At 45.8% G+C, this 16,756-nt stretch overlaps 1 protein-coding gene and 1 pseudogene across 1 annotated transcript; both read right to left on the bottom strand.

Annotated features, from left to right (window-relative positions):
* Window positions 1-605: 605 nt before the first annotated feature.
* LOC136485278 (putative FBD-associated F-box protein At5g50270) lies at window positions 606-1,555 on the bottom strand. The gene has a single exon (XM_066482192.1). The coding sequence runs from the start codon at window positions 1,547-1,549 to the stop codon at window positions 743-745; it is 807 nt and encodes a 268-aa protein (XP_066338289.1). The 5' UTR covers window positions 1,550-1,555; the 3' UTR covers window positions 606-742.
* Window positions 1,556-3,269: 1,714 nt separating this feature from the next.
* Window positions 3,270-16,756, bottom strand: part of LOC136489240 (putative FBD-associated F-box protein At5g50270) — a 32,410-nt pseudogene continuing 18,923 nt past the window's right edge.

Below are 16,756 nucleotides of genomic sequence, written 5' to 3'. Positions count from 1 at the left end.
TGAAGACCAGAGAATGCATAGACAAAAGCACTGTAAGCCCCTTCCATTATTTTAACTAAACATGCGGTGTTCATTTGGCCCTAAATGATGCATATAGACCAATATGCCATGACCATCTTTTAGATAGGTCGAGGTTATAACCAAACGAGCCGCCGATGATGTGGACTAGCTAGAGCACGTACTAGTCTTCTCAATGGCCTTGTGCTCTAGGTTTTAACTAATTCAATATTTTCGGAAAAAGAATTCCATTCTCAAACATGCTATAAGTAAAAAATCAAACCATTCACGACTTAAATGAAGAAGATTCTTATAAAGGCTAAAATACCATAGAAATTACCACCTGCTGGTAGTCATGAGGGATCAGTTGAATGTAAACCTCTTTTGTTGTACTGTTGCAAATCTTCAAGAGATGCAACAAGGTTGGTGCCAAGCCATGGTGATTGAAATCTGACAACGATACGTTCAAGATCTTACACACAGGCAGCTTGTTTATTTGATTCAAGAAGCTTTGGTACCCCATCTGTTCCCTGTCATGAGTAGAGACAAAGTGTTAGAACTCAATTCCTTCTAAAGAGATTCTTTCCATATCAACATATATACCTTTGGAATGGACATAAACAGTTTCAGCTCCTCAACTTCATCAAATTGCTGCAGCATGGACTTCGTAATAGATCTTAGACCCACAATTTCTAGAAGACGAAGACGGCGGCTGACAACGTCAAACTGGTGGCTAACATTGGCATTACCGCCTGTCCAAAACAACTCTGAAAGCTTGGGGGGCCGAGATGCGACCCATGAAGGTGTCATATACACACAGTTTCTCTAGTCTTTGGGCGATCACCTCTACCTGCGATGAATTCGAGATGCACAACTGCAGCGAGCGCAGCGTGTCAGAGTGAACGGAGACATGGGAGACATGGACCAACGAGAGGGATAGCTTGAGGTCCCTCAGGCACGGGCACTGCGTGGACACGAGGGCTGTGAGCTCTCTGCCTTCCATGCGGCCGAAGAGTATCGTCAGAGCGGTGAGCGCCGTGAACACGCCGTCCGGCGGGGTCTGGAGACGCCATGCGTCTCGGAGCTGGAGCGTGATCCTCTTCGCCCGGCCGCACACGGGAAGCTCGACGGGGAGCAGAGACGATGGCCACCCCAGACCCCGAGGGACGAGGAGGGAGAGCGTGCCCGCAACGCGCTTCGCCGCGAAACGCAGCCACGACGCGGCGCGTCCGTTTGTGATGGCGTCAGCGTAAGCGTCACTGACGGCGATGAGGAGGCGCTGGACGGTTGACGCGGCGTGGGCGTCGAGGGCGGCGTCGATGATGCTGAGGAACGAGGCCGGCGACGACGGCGGCGGCGCGTCGGGGCCACCATCGAGGATGAACTCGGGTACGTCGGCCCAGACGTGGCGCCAGCGGCGGGAGAGCACGCTGGTGCGCGCCGCGGCGCGGGCGGAGCCTAGGCGGACGAGGATGTCCTGCAGCACCTCGTCTGGGAGGCCACTGATGCGGTCCTCGCTGGGGTAGCGGCGGCGGTGGTCATCGTCACCCATAAGCGGCGGCGGACGAATCGATCTGGGATTTCTCTCTTTTTTTTTTAGAGGAAATCGATCTGGGGGTTAGGGTGTGGCCGTGTGGTGGGGGCTTCGGTTACAGGCTATTTTGGGCTTTTTTTAATTCTTGTTTTCTTTATTTCATATGAACTCTGGAGAATTTCCTAAAAAAAATGAACTGTGGATAACCAAAAGGACAATACGCAAGATTACATTGAACTTTTCTTGTTTCACTTGATCGTTTCGCATTCAAAATTCTAACTGGATGTTTATGTTCCTTTTGACATACAAAATTATTCTGGACATTTAGATTCTCAACTCTTGAAATCAGCATGAATAACACGTTATGGTGAAAAGAAAAGCCTGCTTGCTATTCGAAAATGATTCTTCTTGAGGAACTTTTTCACAGCTTTTCTTGAGGAATATGTATCGGTTTGATTTGTCCATACAGGTGACCGGGTATTTGCACACTATTACACTAACCTATTAAGAACTGAGGAGCTACTAACCTGGTGTAATTTGATCAATCAAATTGGTGAAAATTACATGTAATTTAGTTTGGAAGACAACTTTGACATTCATTCCTTCTTTAACGAGTATCAAGAATTGTATTCTCGTAAAATCTCCTGTAAATTCCTGTGACTTCAGGGCAAGAATCAAGATATATAGAGGATGGTTGGATGAAAATAACAATATAATATACATCATTGTATTCCCTTGTACCCAACCGACACACAGGTCAGTCTCACTGGATTAGTCGTTTCCTAATTATTTTCCATTTTCTTCTGGAAACACAACATTGTGTGCAGAGGCGAAACCAACGATTTTGATTAAGGGGGGCCACACAAATATGATCGTATTTTTTAGTGTGATAAATGTGATAAAATATATATAATTATATGTTTCAACAATTTTTAAAAAAATTTACACTACTTGTAATCAAAATCATAATTTTTATAATAAAAATGGATGAAAATTGATATTTTTTGTGCTATAAATTTAAATATTTATATAGGTATTAACTAAATCTACAGTGCTTGGAGGGGCACGGCCCCTGCTAGCCTCTGCTTGTGTGTGCATATATATATTTGTGTGCGTATAGCGGCACTTAGTGATAGGGGCTTTACAATGTCTTTAGCGCTATAATAACACGACAAATCAGGCAATAAAAGGGTTAATCAATATTCTGAATCCTAATTGATTTTTACCTATTTTTTTAGTTTAAAATAAAACATACCAACACAGCAGTGAACAACCCATCAACAACTAAAACACTTTCTTAAGTCCATAACTCACAATGTCTCGATGTAACCTGAAAAATATTTGTGCACATAGCCATTTCTCTAGAAGTAACATCAACTCCCAAGGTTTTATAGAGCCTCTGAAAAGGAAGATTTCCCACAGTGGTCAAGGAACAGTTTCTCTTAAAAAGCTACAAATTTTCTTTTCATGTAAATAAGTTGTTGCAATGTCAACTCTGCAAAAACTTTGGGTATAGATTTGCGCTATGTAACCATGCTTAATTTCCCATCACAACTGTTATGCAAACTCAGGTTCTAAATATTGTGATACAGCCTACGATGTCAAAAGTTTTTTTTCCTATATATCACAACCATAAATTATAAATACATATGCGTTGCACAAGCACACGTCCACTAGTTAAACAAAAAAAGATCAAAGTCTAAAAAGCACGTCCACTGTTTGGGGTAATGCTAATGGATCAGGTCGAATTTGAAAGGATGAATCCTGAAAATGTCCTGAAACAATCCTGCACATATTGTGCAAAAGCCTAGGAAAAACCACAACATTACATTTACCGCAATTCAGTCAAAGGGTACTAGCCTCCCACGACGAAACACATTGAATTTGACTTCAACATTTGCATGACATATGCCACGGACCTTCTCACATACTTCCTTGGTCAGCGGAGGAGCAGATAATATCGTGTAATTGATGACCAACCTTTTCAAGATTGCTGCATTGCAGGATAGAAACTCCACAAGTTCCATGTTTTCAAGAGAATCTCTAAAATCTCTGATTTCTACCTCTTCAAGTGAACTGAGAGCAATTCCATCAATCTTGTGATTCTCTTCCAAGCGACAAGGGCAAGATGGTGAGCAAGAATGCCACTGGAAACTAAAAAAATGCAGTGTTATTGCGCTAGTGGAGATTATTAATTATATTCGTAAAACAACTATATTTTCGTTTGTTGATGAGAGGTTTAGCTAGCTCTAAGTCATAGATATCTAAGCAAGCACATTGCATGCAGCACTACCGAGTGACAAGGACCACACCTGCCAATTATGCTACCTATGCAGTCCCTCTTCCATTACAGCTAGAGATCAAGCTAACATAGTAACATGAATTCAAACGAGCAACCAAAAAACAAAGATTCACAAGCTAACGCACAAATCTTCAATTTTGTCCAATGGTTTATATAGCATATCAACAATTTGAGCATATTGAATAAACATTTCCAGAGACTCAGACCCACCTCAAGAAAAAAATATATTAGGAGACTCCTAATTATCAAATAATAACAAGTCCAAGGTCACAATAATCAATAAAAATATATAACAACCAACATTATGATGATTCATGTAAAGGCAAAGATCTTATAAATTACCCATAGTGGGTTCTTAGAACCCAGCAATAGTACTGAAATCTTCTTTGTACTATTGCATCTTAAGAATATCCTGATGCTCTTACACTTGGGAAGCTTATTTGTTTCATTCATGAAGCTTTCATACCCGGCTACACCCTGCCATATGTAGTAGGTGTTGAAGAATAAGACATTTTCATATTTATTTTAATCCATAAAAATGACGCAATAAAAATGAGAGTGAAGTCATGAATAAACAGACAGAAACAATTCATGACAAATGTTAACATGATGATAATACAAATTATAGAGCCAAAACATATGTGAAACATTGTTTTACACAGCTGAAGCATCACAGACATGATCATAAATATAAAAGATGTGTTCTCAAATATCAAGATCATGATGATCACAAGATTAAAAGGAACCAGAAAAACAGTACTAGCATAATCATCCAAATCAACCAAATAGAGCATGTTGAATATGAAAGCAGTATTGCCTAGGAACATCATGATATTGATAATGAAACTTAGAAGAGGGTGAAGAAGATTATACCCTGCGGCGGAGCCGCTCGCACCAGGAAAGGCCATGGTGGTGCTTTATTGTTGTAGTCGTCCCGCTCGATGCAGTGCAGACAAGGACGCCGTGAAGAGGCACCGCTACTGGTTCACCAGCGAGTAGTCGTGCCACCACTAACACTCCCCAAAAACGTAATCGCCCGTCTTCACCCGAGCAGATGAAGCCCACGACGGAGACGCGTTCCGGAGGCCTACTCTTCCATCTCTGGTGCTCGCCGGAGGTGGAACGGGAAGAACTTGCGCTGCTGGAAAGTGGTGTACTTCGCCAAGAGAGCTTAACCGAGAGGGGAGGATTTGTTTTATAGGCAGAGGCCAGAAGACGAGAAGCCGACGGCACCGAGGGGTCACACCTCCCTTCTGCGGTGGGAGAGACGGAGACGGAGAGCCAGAAGTCACGGGAGTTAACAGAAACTCCTCCAATCAATTCGTCACAGGAAACGGAGTTTCAAAAATAAAGGCCTCGCCCGCCCGTCCGCTCGCTCGCCGCCGCCCGCCTGCCTCGCCTCGCCTCGCCACGCCACGCCCACGCCCACGCGCACGGGCACGGGCTCGGGCCGGGCCGGGCGGCGGCGGCGCGCGCGCGCGTGTGGCATCCAGGTGATTCACTTTTACTTCTCAAATAGATCGATCAATGATCAAGTATTTAAGTAGAGTCGCCTCTCGATTAAATTCCCATATGGTATAAAAACCATTAATGTACATGTACGGACCATAGAGTTTAATAGAGATATTAAATAAATGGGCCAAGCCCATAATATCTAACAATCCCCACCAAACTCTAGGGTACGCAGTTTGAAGTTCTCAGAACCACATTCCTTTTATATACCAGTGTTTCGATGGAGACTGTTAAGTTGAACATCCATCTAGAAAGCTAGCTACACTCATCCACAACTGAACAATGGACAGAACCTTGAATTGACAGTTTTGTGCGAGATGAGTTTCACATAGCCTCTTAACTGATACTAGACTGCCAAGTGCCTTCCCTCTGTTTTGAAGCATATAAGTCACACTTCGAGGCCTTTTCATGAGCATCTAGAGATTACCCACATCTCATAGATTGTGACTAGCAATCGAGCTCATATAGGTGTGTTCCTTATAGGATGTTCTGTAGGACAACATCCCGCTATACCAAGCCGCTCGGATCACATTAAGAACTTAATCATCCTGCCTAACAGTATTGGAGAGACGGTGCATCTCCAACGAACTGAGCTATAATCTAAGGGGTCTCTCCCTCAGTCAATCAACAGCTTGTTTCGCCATCCTAATTCACGGGATCTCCGATCACATAGGATAGGTTACCACTGTTGATGGCTCTATGTGGGTCTCAAACCCAGTTCCCTCGACGCACCTTCTATCACATTGCGTGATAGACCCTTAGTGAATTGATCTGCCAGATTATTTGATGTATGGACATAGTCCAATGCAATTACTCCGGAGTTTCTCAGTTTTCTGACAGTCTTCAAACGTCTCTTCACATGCTTTGTGGACTTCATGTTATCCTTAGAACTGTTTACCTTAGTGATCACAGTTTGATTATCACAGTTCATGGAAATTGCCGGGATTGGTTTCTCAACAATCGGCAAATCCATCAGGAGATCACGGAGCCACTCTGCCTCAGCACTAGCGGTATCCAATGCGGTCAGTTCTGCTTCCATTGTAGACTTCGTTAAGATAGTCTGCTTGCAAGACTTCCAAGAAACAGCACCACCTCCAAGTAGAAACACGTATGCACTCGTGGCATACAGCTGATCCGCATCAGAAATCCAATTAGCATCACAATAACCCTCTAGTACCCTCGGATACCTGGAAAAGTGAATGCTGTAACTCATTGTCCCTTTCAAATAGCGCAGCACTCTCTCAAGAGCATTCCAGTGAGTATCTCCTGGATTTGACACAAACCGGCTCAGTTTGCTTACAGCGAATGAGATATCAGGCCTGGTTGCGCTAGCTAGGTACATAAGAGAACCAATTATCTGTGAATATCTCAATTGGTCTCTTGCAATTCTGTGATTCTTCCTCAAATGAACACTTGGATCGTACGGAGTAGGAGCAGGCGTACACTCACTGTACCCAAATCGGTTCAAGACCTTTTCCACATAGTGAGACTGCATTAGGGTTACCCCACCATTTCCTTCCTCCCTTGAAAGCTTAATGTTGAGAATAACATCAGCCTCTCCCAAGTCTTTCATCTCAAAGTTACTCGACAAAAAATCTTTTACTTCTTTAATCACATTTAGATTGTTGCTAAATATTAATATATCATCCACATATAGGCATAGTATCACACCATCACCACCACCAAACCGATAATATACACATTTATCAGCTTCATTCACAACAAAGCCGGCTGATGTTAAAGTTTTATCAAACTTCTCATGCCACTGCTTGGGGGCTTGCTTTAGGCCGTACAGGGACTTCAATAACTTACAAACTTTACCCTCTTGACCATTTGCAATAAACCCATTAGGCTGATCCATGTAGATCTCTTCCTCAAGCTCTCCATTTAGGAAGGCTGTCTTAACATCCATCTGATGAATGAAAAGACCATGTGAGGCAGCCAGGGATAGCAACACACGAATGGTCGTCAATCGAGCAACAGGTGAGTAAGTATCAAAGTAATCTTCACCTTCCTTCTGTGTATAACCCTTAGCAACAAGCCTAGCTTTGTACTTCTCAATTGTACCATCAGGCCTCAGCTTCTTTTTAAACACCCATTTGCAGCCCACAGGTTTGCAACCAAATGGACGGTCAACCACTTCCCACGTCCCATTGGACATAATGGAGTCCATCTCACTTTGCACTGCCTCCTTCCACATGTCAGAATCAGGAGAGGAGTATGCCTCAGAAACAGTTGTGGGAGTGTCATCCACGAGATATATAATAAAGTCTTCTCCAAAGGATTTTGCAACTCTTTGCCTCTTACTCCTTCGAGTGACAGTATTATCATCCTCCTCAGGATTTTGCTCAAGCTCATGGGTGTTATCATCAGCGTGTATATTCGATTCATGAAATTCAGGAACAGGATCATGACTAGACACGCTAGATGCACCTATTTTCATTGGAAATTCATTCTCAAAGAACGTGGCATCTCTAGACTCCATGATCGTTCCAACAGCCATATCAGGAGCACTAGAATTTATTATTAAAAACCGATAGCCCACACTATGAATGGCATAGCCTAGGAAAACACAATCACTACCGGATTCCCCTCCTTTGCCGAGAGCCCGAAGCTCTCGGCAAAGAGGATTTCACTCTCGGCAGATCATTTGCCGAGAGCTGCTCCCGGCAAAGAGTGGTCGGCAAAAGGTCTCCCGGCAAAGGTTTATTTGCCGAGAGCCCCTCTCGGCAAACTCTTTGCCGAGAGCAAAATAAAAACTCTCAGCAAAACCTAACTCTCGGCAAAATATCACCGCTGTAACGGCAACCCGCCCGTAACGGTCGTCCCATACACTTCTTTGCCGAGAGCAACTCTCAGCAAAGAATTTTAAAAAAAAATAAAATAGATTATGGGGCTGAGGTGGTTTAAAAAAAACTTCTTTGCTGAGAGCCAGCGCTCGGCAAAGGAAAGGTTTGCCGAGAGCCAGCTCTCGGCAAAGGAAAGATTTGCTGAGAGCCCTAGAATATGCTCTCGGCAAAGAGTCATATTTGCCGAGAGTTAGGTTCTCGGCAAATCTTACTCTTTGCCGAGAGCCCAGTTAGTTGGGCTCTCGGCAAATATTAGCTCTCGGCAAAGAGTCCAGAGAGCATTTTTTTTATTTTTGTTTATATTTCCAGCTTCAACATCACATATTTCACAAATATAACACATCATATATATCACAAATATCACATATTTAACAAATATGCCATCCACATCACATGTCTCACATAATCCATCTTAACATCTCAAATCCAACAGTTCATCTCACAAAGTGCACGACAATACATTATGAAGAGCAACAAGCTCACCCCCAAGCATCCCAGTCCCTCGACCCTCCCTCCGGCGGCTGCTGCTGCTGCGGCGGTGGATACTGCTGGTACCCCGACGCTCCCGACGGCTGCTGATGCGGCGGAAGTGGTGGATACGGCGCGTGCCACGACCCTCCCGACAGCGGCTGCTGAGGCCCCTCATTCGAACCCGCCGATTGATTCTGCACAAAGGAGAAGAAAAATTAGTAATTATAGTAATACTAAGGCATATAATTGTAATCTAAGCGTACACAAGTCAATATTTGCAGAACTAGGTATAAAATTGAAATCTAAGCCTAGACACATCAAAATTTCGGCAGCACCTCCCCTGCACGGTGGGGTTTCCAAAACCTGCAAGAAAACCAACGGCACGATGGCCGTCCATCACATATCAACGGCGAGATGGCCGGCACACATATATATGAACGGCACGAAGGCCTCCCATCACATATCAACGGCACGATGGCCGACATGCATGTGGACAATTCAAAACAAATACAGTTATAGATATGCAAAGATCTGCATATTTGTAACCCTATCTCTTTCGAACGGGAGACGCCTAACTGGGTTACGTGGAGATACATGCCCATGACAAAGAAATAGTGGTTATACCTTAGGTGGCGGTGAAGTCAGGCTAGCGGGGCCGTGGTGGGTCGGTGCAGTGGCGAGGCGACGCGGTGCAGGCAGACCCGCAACGTCAAGGAAGATGAGGTACTCCGGCTAGCCTCCGACGGGATCTTCTCTGAAAATCATAAGGACACAAGACAGGACGGACGCCGGCGGGGCGAGGGGCTCGGCGGCCGGGGGGATCGGCTAGTGACGGGCGGGCGGACGCTGCTGGGGAGGGCGGGCGCGGCCGGGGCCGAATCGCAGGGAGGCGTTGCGGTGTGGCCGGGGTAGGGGGGGCTGCTGGCTGTCGGCCGGGCGGGCAGGCGCGGTGCTGCCGGGCGGGCGTGCGAGCGCGGGGCCAGGCGGGCGGTGTCGGCCGCGGCCAGCCCGCGGCTCGGCGACCCGGGCGAGCCTGCTGCCGGTCGTTCGGTGCACCGCGTCCAGCCAGCCTTGCAGCAGTGCCTGCCTCGGCGCGCTTACTGCGTGCTGGCGCCTTCGACGGCTGGGCTGAGCTGCGGGGCGGGCGGCGGGGCTGCACGGGCGGCGGCGGCGAGCTCCACGGGCGGCGGCGGCGAGCAGCAGTGAGCGCGGGCGCGGTGGCGGCGGGCAGCAGTGAGCGCGGGCCGGTGGCGGTTGGATAGCCTTTGTGTCGCGGGCGCGTTGGATAAGACCTGGAGGCCCACTTTGCTGAGAGCCAGATCACGGCGGCTCTCGGCAAACATCCCGCCTTTGTCGAGAGCCAGGCCGATCCGGCTCTCGGCAAACATTTTTTTTTGAAAAAATTATTTATTTCTTATTTAAATAACTGCAGCAGCAAAAAAATTTAAATAACCTGGAGGCCCACTTTGCCGAGAGCCAGGTCATGGCGGCTCTCGGCAAACATCCCATCTTTGCCGAGCACCAGGCCGATCCGGCTCTCGGCAAACATTTTTTTTTTGAAAAATATACTTATTTCTTATTTAAATAACTGCAGCAGCAAAAAAAAAATTCTTTTTTTACTCCGCCCAGATTTTTTTCAAAATAAATGGAAAAAAATTTTAATCCTTTGCCAAGAGCTGCTCTCGGCAAAACCTAATAAATCTTTGCTGAGAGCCACTCTCGGCAAAGAAAGGTTTTTTTAAATATTTTTTTTCAAAATGATTTTTTTTTAAAAAATAACTCTTTGCCGAGAGCTTCTAGGGGCGCTCGGCAAACCCTTGATGCAGGCCAGGTAAAAAAAAGAAATCGGAGCCGAGAGCTAACCAGAGAGCTCTCGGCAAAGGTTCTTTGCCGAGAGCAAAACCCATATGCTCTCGGCAAAGAATTTGTAAAAAAGAATTAAAAAATAGCAAACGGCTCCCAAAATTTACGAAATTTTGCCGTGTTACAATTTATGCTTTCTAATGACTATAGAAAAAGTTTGGAAGTCCAAAACCTAATTCACGCATGACATTGTTTGAAAATCCTAATGGATCCTTCTCAACTCTATGAAACATATTCAGAGATGTTTCAGATGGTAAGAATCAGACGCCACCGCTTGTGCGAAACTTTTTCAAATTTTTACCACGGCCTCCAAGTGTGGTACCATGACTTTATTGCAAATATCACAATTTTCCGACTTCGTTTCCGTTTTTTAAGAATTTTTAAATCGTTCGACGACATTTTCGTGGTATTCGATTCGTAAAATAAAAGGTGAAAAAACGTCAACAAGATGTTATTTGGCCTCAATAATGCATAAATAGCATGAATACCAATTTATACTTAATTATTTCCCGTGTTTAAATCACTCGTCGTTCAAATTTTAATTTTTACTCGTGATTAAAAAAACTGCTTGAAATGCAATTAATTAAATAGATATAGCAAATAATTACAAAAATACACAAAATTTTAATATTGAGTAGAACCTATAGTATGTGTATAGAGAAAAAAGTTTAGAGCGCCCAAAATAAAAAAATAATAATATTTTTGGACAAAAGCGAGGAGAAGAGAAACACATGAAATAATAAGCACCCTTTGCCGAGAGCCATACATGGCTCTCGGCAAATAGGTCACTTTGCCGAGAGCGGCTCTCGGCAAATAATTAACGCCGTAAGCCTAAACAACTCTGAAAGCCTATTGCCGTGCGGACTTCTTTGCCGAGAGGCCGGCTCTCGGCAAATGTTATGTTTGCCGTGAGTTCTTATTTGCTGAGAGCGCAGCTCTCGGCAAAGGACAAGTTTGCCGAGCATTTTTGTTTGCCGTGAGCCATGCTCTCGGCAAAGTTAACCTTTGCCCAGAGTTTTACTTTGTCGAGAGGTGCTCTCGGCAAATCAGTTCTTTGCTGAGAGCCCTTTGTTTTGCGCTCGGCAACTATTTAGGCTCTCGGGAAAGGCCGGTTTTCCCGTAGTGAATCTACAGTTTTTTGTCCAAGCTTTCGCTTTTTGTTTATTGGCACGTTCACTTTGGCCAAACAACCCCAAACGTGAAGATAAGAAATATTTAACCTCTTTTTCTCCCATTCCTCAAATGGAGTGATTTCTTTGTTCTTTGTGGGCACTCTATTTAGGACATGATTCGCAGTTAAAATTGCCTCACCCCACCATTCCTTAGATAAACCAGCTGTCTCCAACATGGCATTCACCAAGTCAGTTAGAGTGCGGTTCTTTCTCTCAGCAATCCCATTGGATTGTGGTGAGTATGGAGGTGTCCTCTCATGGATTATACCATGCACCGCGCAAAACTCAGAAAATTCATTAGAGAAATATTCTCCCCCGCGATCGGACCGCAACCGTTTGATTTTCTTTTCAAGTTGATTCTCAGCCTCAGCTTTAAAGGTTTTAAAATAATGTAATGCCTCATCTTTTGATTTAATCAGGTACACATAGCAATATCGAGTGCAATCATCTATGAACGTTATGAAGTATCTCTTACCACCTTTTGTCAAAATTCCGTTCATTTCACAAATATCGGAATGAATGAGTTCAAGTGATGCCAACTCTCTCGCCGCAACTGCCTTGTGAGGCTTGCGAGGTTGTTTTGCCTCAACGCATGTATGACATTTGGAGCTTTTGGCAACGTCAAATTTAGGAATTAAATTCAAACCAGCTAAGCGGGACATGCAACCAAAATTAACATGACATAATCGAGAATGCCAAACATTCATCTCAACATTAACGTTATTAACGACATTATTCACTGCAAGAGGTAAAGTATCAACCAAAGACAAGCGGAACAAGCCTCCGCTCTCATAGCCTTTTCCAACAAAGGTTCCATACTTCGACATAACACATTTATTCGACTCAAACACAAGTTTAAAACCGTCTCGACATAGCAGAGAGCCACTAATAAGATTTTTCCTTATTGAGGGGACATGATGCACGTTCTTGAGTTGCACGGTCTTCCCCGAAGTAAGCTTCAGATCCACCGTACCAACACCATGAACACCAGCACGCGCGCCATTCCCCATCAGCAAGGCTCCACTCCTCTCGGCCCAGAAGCGTCTGCATCAGTCTCAATGGTGTTGACTGTCTTCGCCTTTGGTGGGGGCTTCCACTTAGCCTCAGGACACTCTCTAGAGAAGTGCCCAGTGTTCCCACAAGTGAAGCAGTTCATCTTTGCCTTGTCTAATCCCATCTTCTTATTATTACCTTTCTTGAAGAAGGTAGTGGGTTTCTGCTTAAGCTCCTGTTGGGGCTTCTTCTTTTGTGGCTTAGGACAAAACTTTTGCACCACATGTGCACTAGTAGTCGCCTCACCATTTCCGCCCTTGCTCTTTCCCTTAACATCCTTTGCTCTTGCCTTGTCCTCAACATCAAGAGTGCCAACAAGTTCAGCAATGCTAAACTGCTGCCTCTTGTGTTTCAAGGTAGTAGCAAAATCAGTCCAGGAAGGTGGCAGCTTAGCAATAATGCACCCTGCCACGAACCTGTCAGGGAGAGGACAGCCGTACAGCTCCAATTCCTTCACCAGTCCCTGTATCTCATGAGCCTGTTCGACTACAGCACGGTTATCAACCTTCTTGTAGTCATGGAACTGCTCCATGATGTACAGCTCAGAACCGGCGTTGGATAGACCGTACCGAGCCTCAAGAGCCTCCCACACAGCTCTGCCAGTCGGGAGTGGTATGTAGGCATCAACCAGAGAATCACTGATGATGCTCAACAGTGCAGCCTTGCACATGGTCTCAGCATGTCCCCAAGCCTGCTCATCCTCATCGGATCTCACAGTAGCAGGCTGCTCATTGAGCACATGACCACAGCGCATGGCCGACAACCACAGAAGGGCTTTCTCACGCCACCTCTTGTAGTGAGTGCCCTCAAACGGCGTAGGCTTTAGCATGCCCGCAAAGCCAACAGATGAAAATGGCCTGAAATTACGTTTTTGGAATGTTGAAGAATAAGACATTTTCATATTTATTTTAATCCATAAAAATGACGCAATAAAAATGAGAGTGAAGTCATGAATAAAAAGATAGAAACAATTCATGACAAATGTTAACATGATGATAATACAAATTATAGAGCCAAAACATATGTGAAACATTGTTTTACACAGCTGAAGCATCACAGACATGATCATAAATATAAAAGATGTGTTCTCAAATATGAAGATCATGATGATCACAAGATTAAAAGGAACCAGAAAAACAGTACTAGCATAATCATCCAAATAGAGCATGTTGAATATGAAAGCAGTATTGCCTAGGAACATCATGATATTGATAATGAAACTCAGAAGAGGGTGAAGGAGATTATACCCTGCGGCGGAGCCGCTCGCACCAGGAAAGGCCATGGTGGTGCTTTGTTGTTGTAGTCGTCCCGCTCGATGCAGTGCAGACAAGGACGCCGTGAAGAGGCACCGCTACTGGTTCACCAGCGAGTAGTCGTGCCACCACTGACACTCCCCAAAAACGTAATCGCCCGTCTTCACCCGAGCAGATGAAGCCCACGACGGAGACGCGTTCCGGAGGCCTACTCTTCCATCTCTGGTGCTCGCCGGAGGTGGAACGGGAAGAACTTGCGTTGCTGGAAAGTGGTGTACTTCGCCAAGAGAGCTTAAGAGACGGAGAGCCAGAAGTCACGGGAGTTAACAGAAACTCCTCCAATCAATTCGTCACAGGAAACGGAGTTTCAAAAATAAAGGCCTCGCCCGCCCGCCACGCGCACGGGCTCGGGCCAGGCGGCGGCGGCGCGCGCGCGCATGTGGCATCCAGGTGATTCACTTTTACTTCTCAAATAGATCGATCAATGATCAAGTATTTAAGTAGAGTCGCCTCTCGATTAAATTCCCATATGGTATAAAAACCATTAATGTACATGTACGGACCATAGAGTTTAATAGAGATATTAAATAAATGGGCCAAGCCCATAATATCTAACAGTAGGCACAAACTAATCACTTAGACTGTCAAAAAAATCGTGATGAAGAAATTCGTTAATGCCAACACACCTGTGAAATGCAGATTTCCAGTTTCAACTCATCAACTTCATCGAAATGCTTAACCAGGGACGCCACTACAGATGTTCTGTTGATTTCCAGTAGATGGAGGGAATGGCCAACATCATCAGCAACTGATGGAGATGAGGGTCGTAGGCATCACGCATCAGCATGCCAAGCTACCTTGGCAAGCTTTGGGGCAGACATATGAGCCTCCATAGGGTGATAATATACCTCGAGTTCTTCCAGTTTTGGGGCTACGACATTTAGCCTCCGTATGTTTCTAAAGAGGAGCACCACTGAGTGCAACGAGTTGGAGTGAAACGAGACGTCAGAGACAACAATCAGATCCAAGATAAGGGTAAGGTCCCTCAAGCACGGGCACTGCGTGCACACAATTGTGAGCTTGCTGCCTTTCATGCGGCCACGCATCATCTTCATGGATGTCAGCACCGTGAACAGGCCGGCAGCTTGATGTCTACTGCACCGCATCCAGCAGCTCGCCTTTCAGACATAAGCTTGATGTCAACCGGCAACGATTTCTACAAGGGCTACGTCGGCGATAATCTCTGGAAGCTTAATCGTTTTCCTCTCTTTTCGTGAATTTTTTAATTGAAAAATGCAGGAGCCCATACAAATTTTTTTAACGTATGCCAGTGCTAGCATAGATTGGGCCTTTGGGCCGACACCGCCCGCAGCTGAATCACGTGCACTGGCGCGCCCGAGTCTGCTTCATTCAGTTCAGACGCTCAGTTTAGTTCAGGCTTCAGCCCCTGTTAGAGAAGCAGTCCCTGCATGCCACAATGCACGGCGCAGACTTCGTCTCTCGGTGCAGCGCCACTCTCGGTAGCGGACGTCGCCCATGCCCAGCTAGCGGTCTCCTCGACATGCCGTCCATAAAGATATGTGGTTGATCATTCTTCCTCTCTCACCTTGGATGGCGGCGCCGCCAGAGGGGATCATCGAGGAGATCCTCCTCCGCTTCCCACCCGACGAATCGGCGTTCCTCTTCCGCGCGTCCATCGTCTGCAAGCCATGGTGCCGCCTCATCTTCAGCGCCGGCTTCCGCCGCAGGTACCACAAGTTCCACCGCACCGCCCCCATGCTGGGATTTTTTCTCTGTGCCTCCGCCGGCAGCCTCGATGATACAGCCCGATTCGTGCCCACGTCTGTTCTTTCAAAAAAATTCGTGCCCACGTACGTCCAGCTTGCCCACCACCTCCGCCTTTTGTCTGTCGCTAAACGATCTGCGCCCATGGCACGCTATCAACACCCACCACGGCCGCGCGCTCCTGGAGTTTCCGAGATTATTTGATGCGCCCTTCATGGTCTAGGACCCCATCTCGGACGTCCGGAGGGAAGTGCGCATGGACATTCGGCCACAGCGCTACTACTACTGGAACGCGGTGGTTCTCTGCGCCGCCGTCACCTGTGACCACCTTGATTGCCATGGTGGACCCTTCCTCATCGTCTACGCGAGCTCCAACACGATGAGACGTGCATCTCGACCTACTCATCTGATACTGGCACTTGGAGTAACACATTCGTCCATGATCACCCATACGCCTACCCTGATAATGACCACATCCCGTGACTATATTATTGGTTCGACGCCCTGTGGCACGTGGGGAATGCAGTCTACTTTCTGTCAAAGTCGTCGAAAACAGTTGTCAAGTATGATTTAGGTTTGCATGAAATGTTTGTCATTTTAGTACCGCATAAACCCAACTTTTATCAGCCCGCTGTGCTCACAAGCACAGAGGACCGTGGGCTGAGATACGCCACCATTTATGGATTCAAACTCCACATGTGGTCGAGGAACACTACGGGATACAGTAGATTTGCCGAGTGTCAAGGGCACTCGGCAAACGCCCAAAAACACTCGGCAAATACTTTGCCGAGTGTTACACTCGGCATACAGCACACGGCATTGATTTGTCGGCAAACAGTAGTTTGCCGAGTGTTTTTCATCGGGCACTCGGCAAACAGTTTGCCGACTGTCAGTAAACACTCGGCAAAAATAAACTCTCGGCAAAAAAAATTGACGGGATGGAACGGCGATGTCGATTTTGCCGA

This window comes from Miscanthus floridulus, chromosome 10, assembly GCF_019320115.1.
Source record: "Miscanthus floridulus cultivar M001 chromosome 10, ASM1932011v1, whole genome shotgun sequence".
In the NCBI taxonomy this organism is placed as follows: Eukaryota; Viridiplantae; Streptophyta; class Magnoliopsida; order Poales; family Poaceae; genus Miscanthus; species Miscanthus floridulus.
This window is presented reverse-complemented; position numbering and strand designations above follow the sequence as displayed.

Bases quoted from the DNA above. Each gene is read 5' to 3' on its own strand.
- LOC136485278 (XM_066482192.1), bottom strand. From the start codon at position 1,549: ATGGGTGACGATGACCACCGCCGCCGCTACCCCAGCGAGGACCGCATC.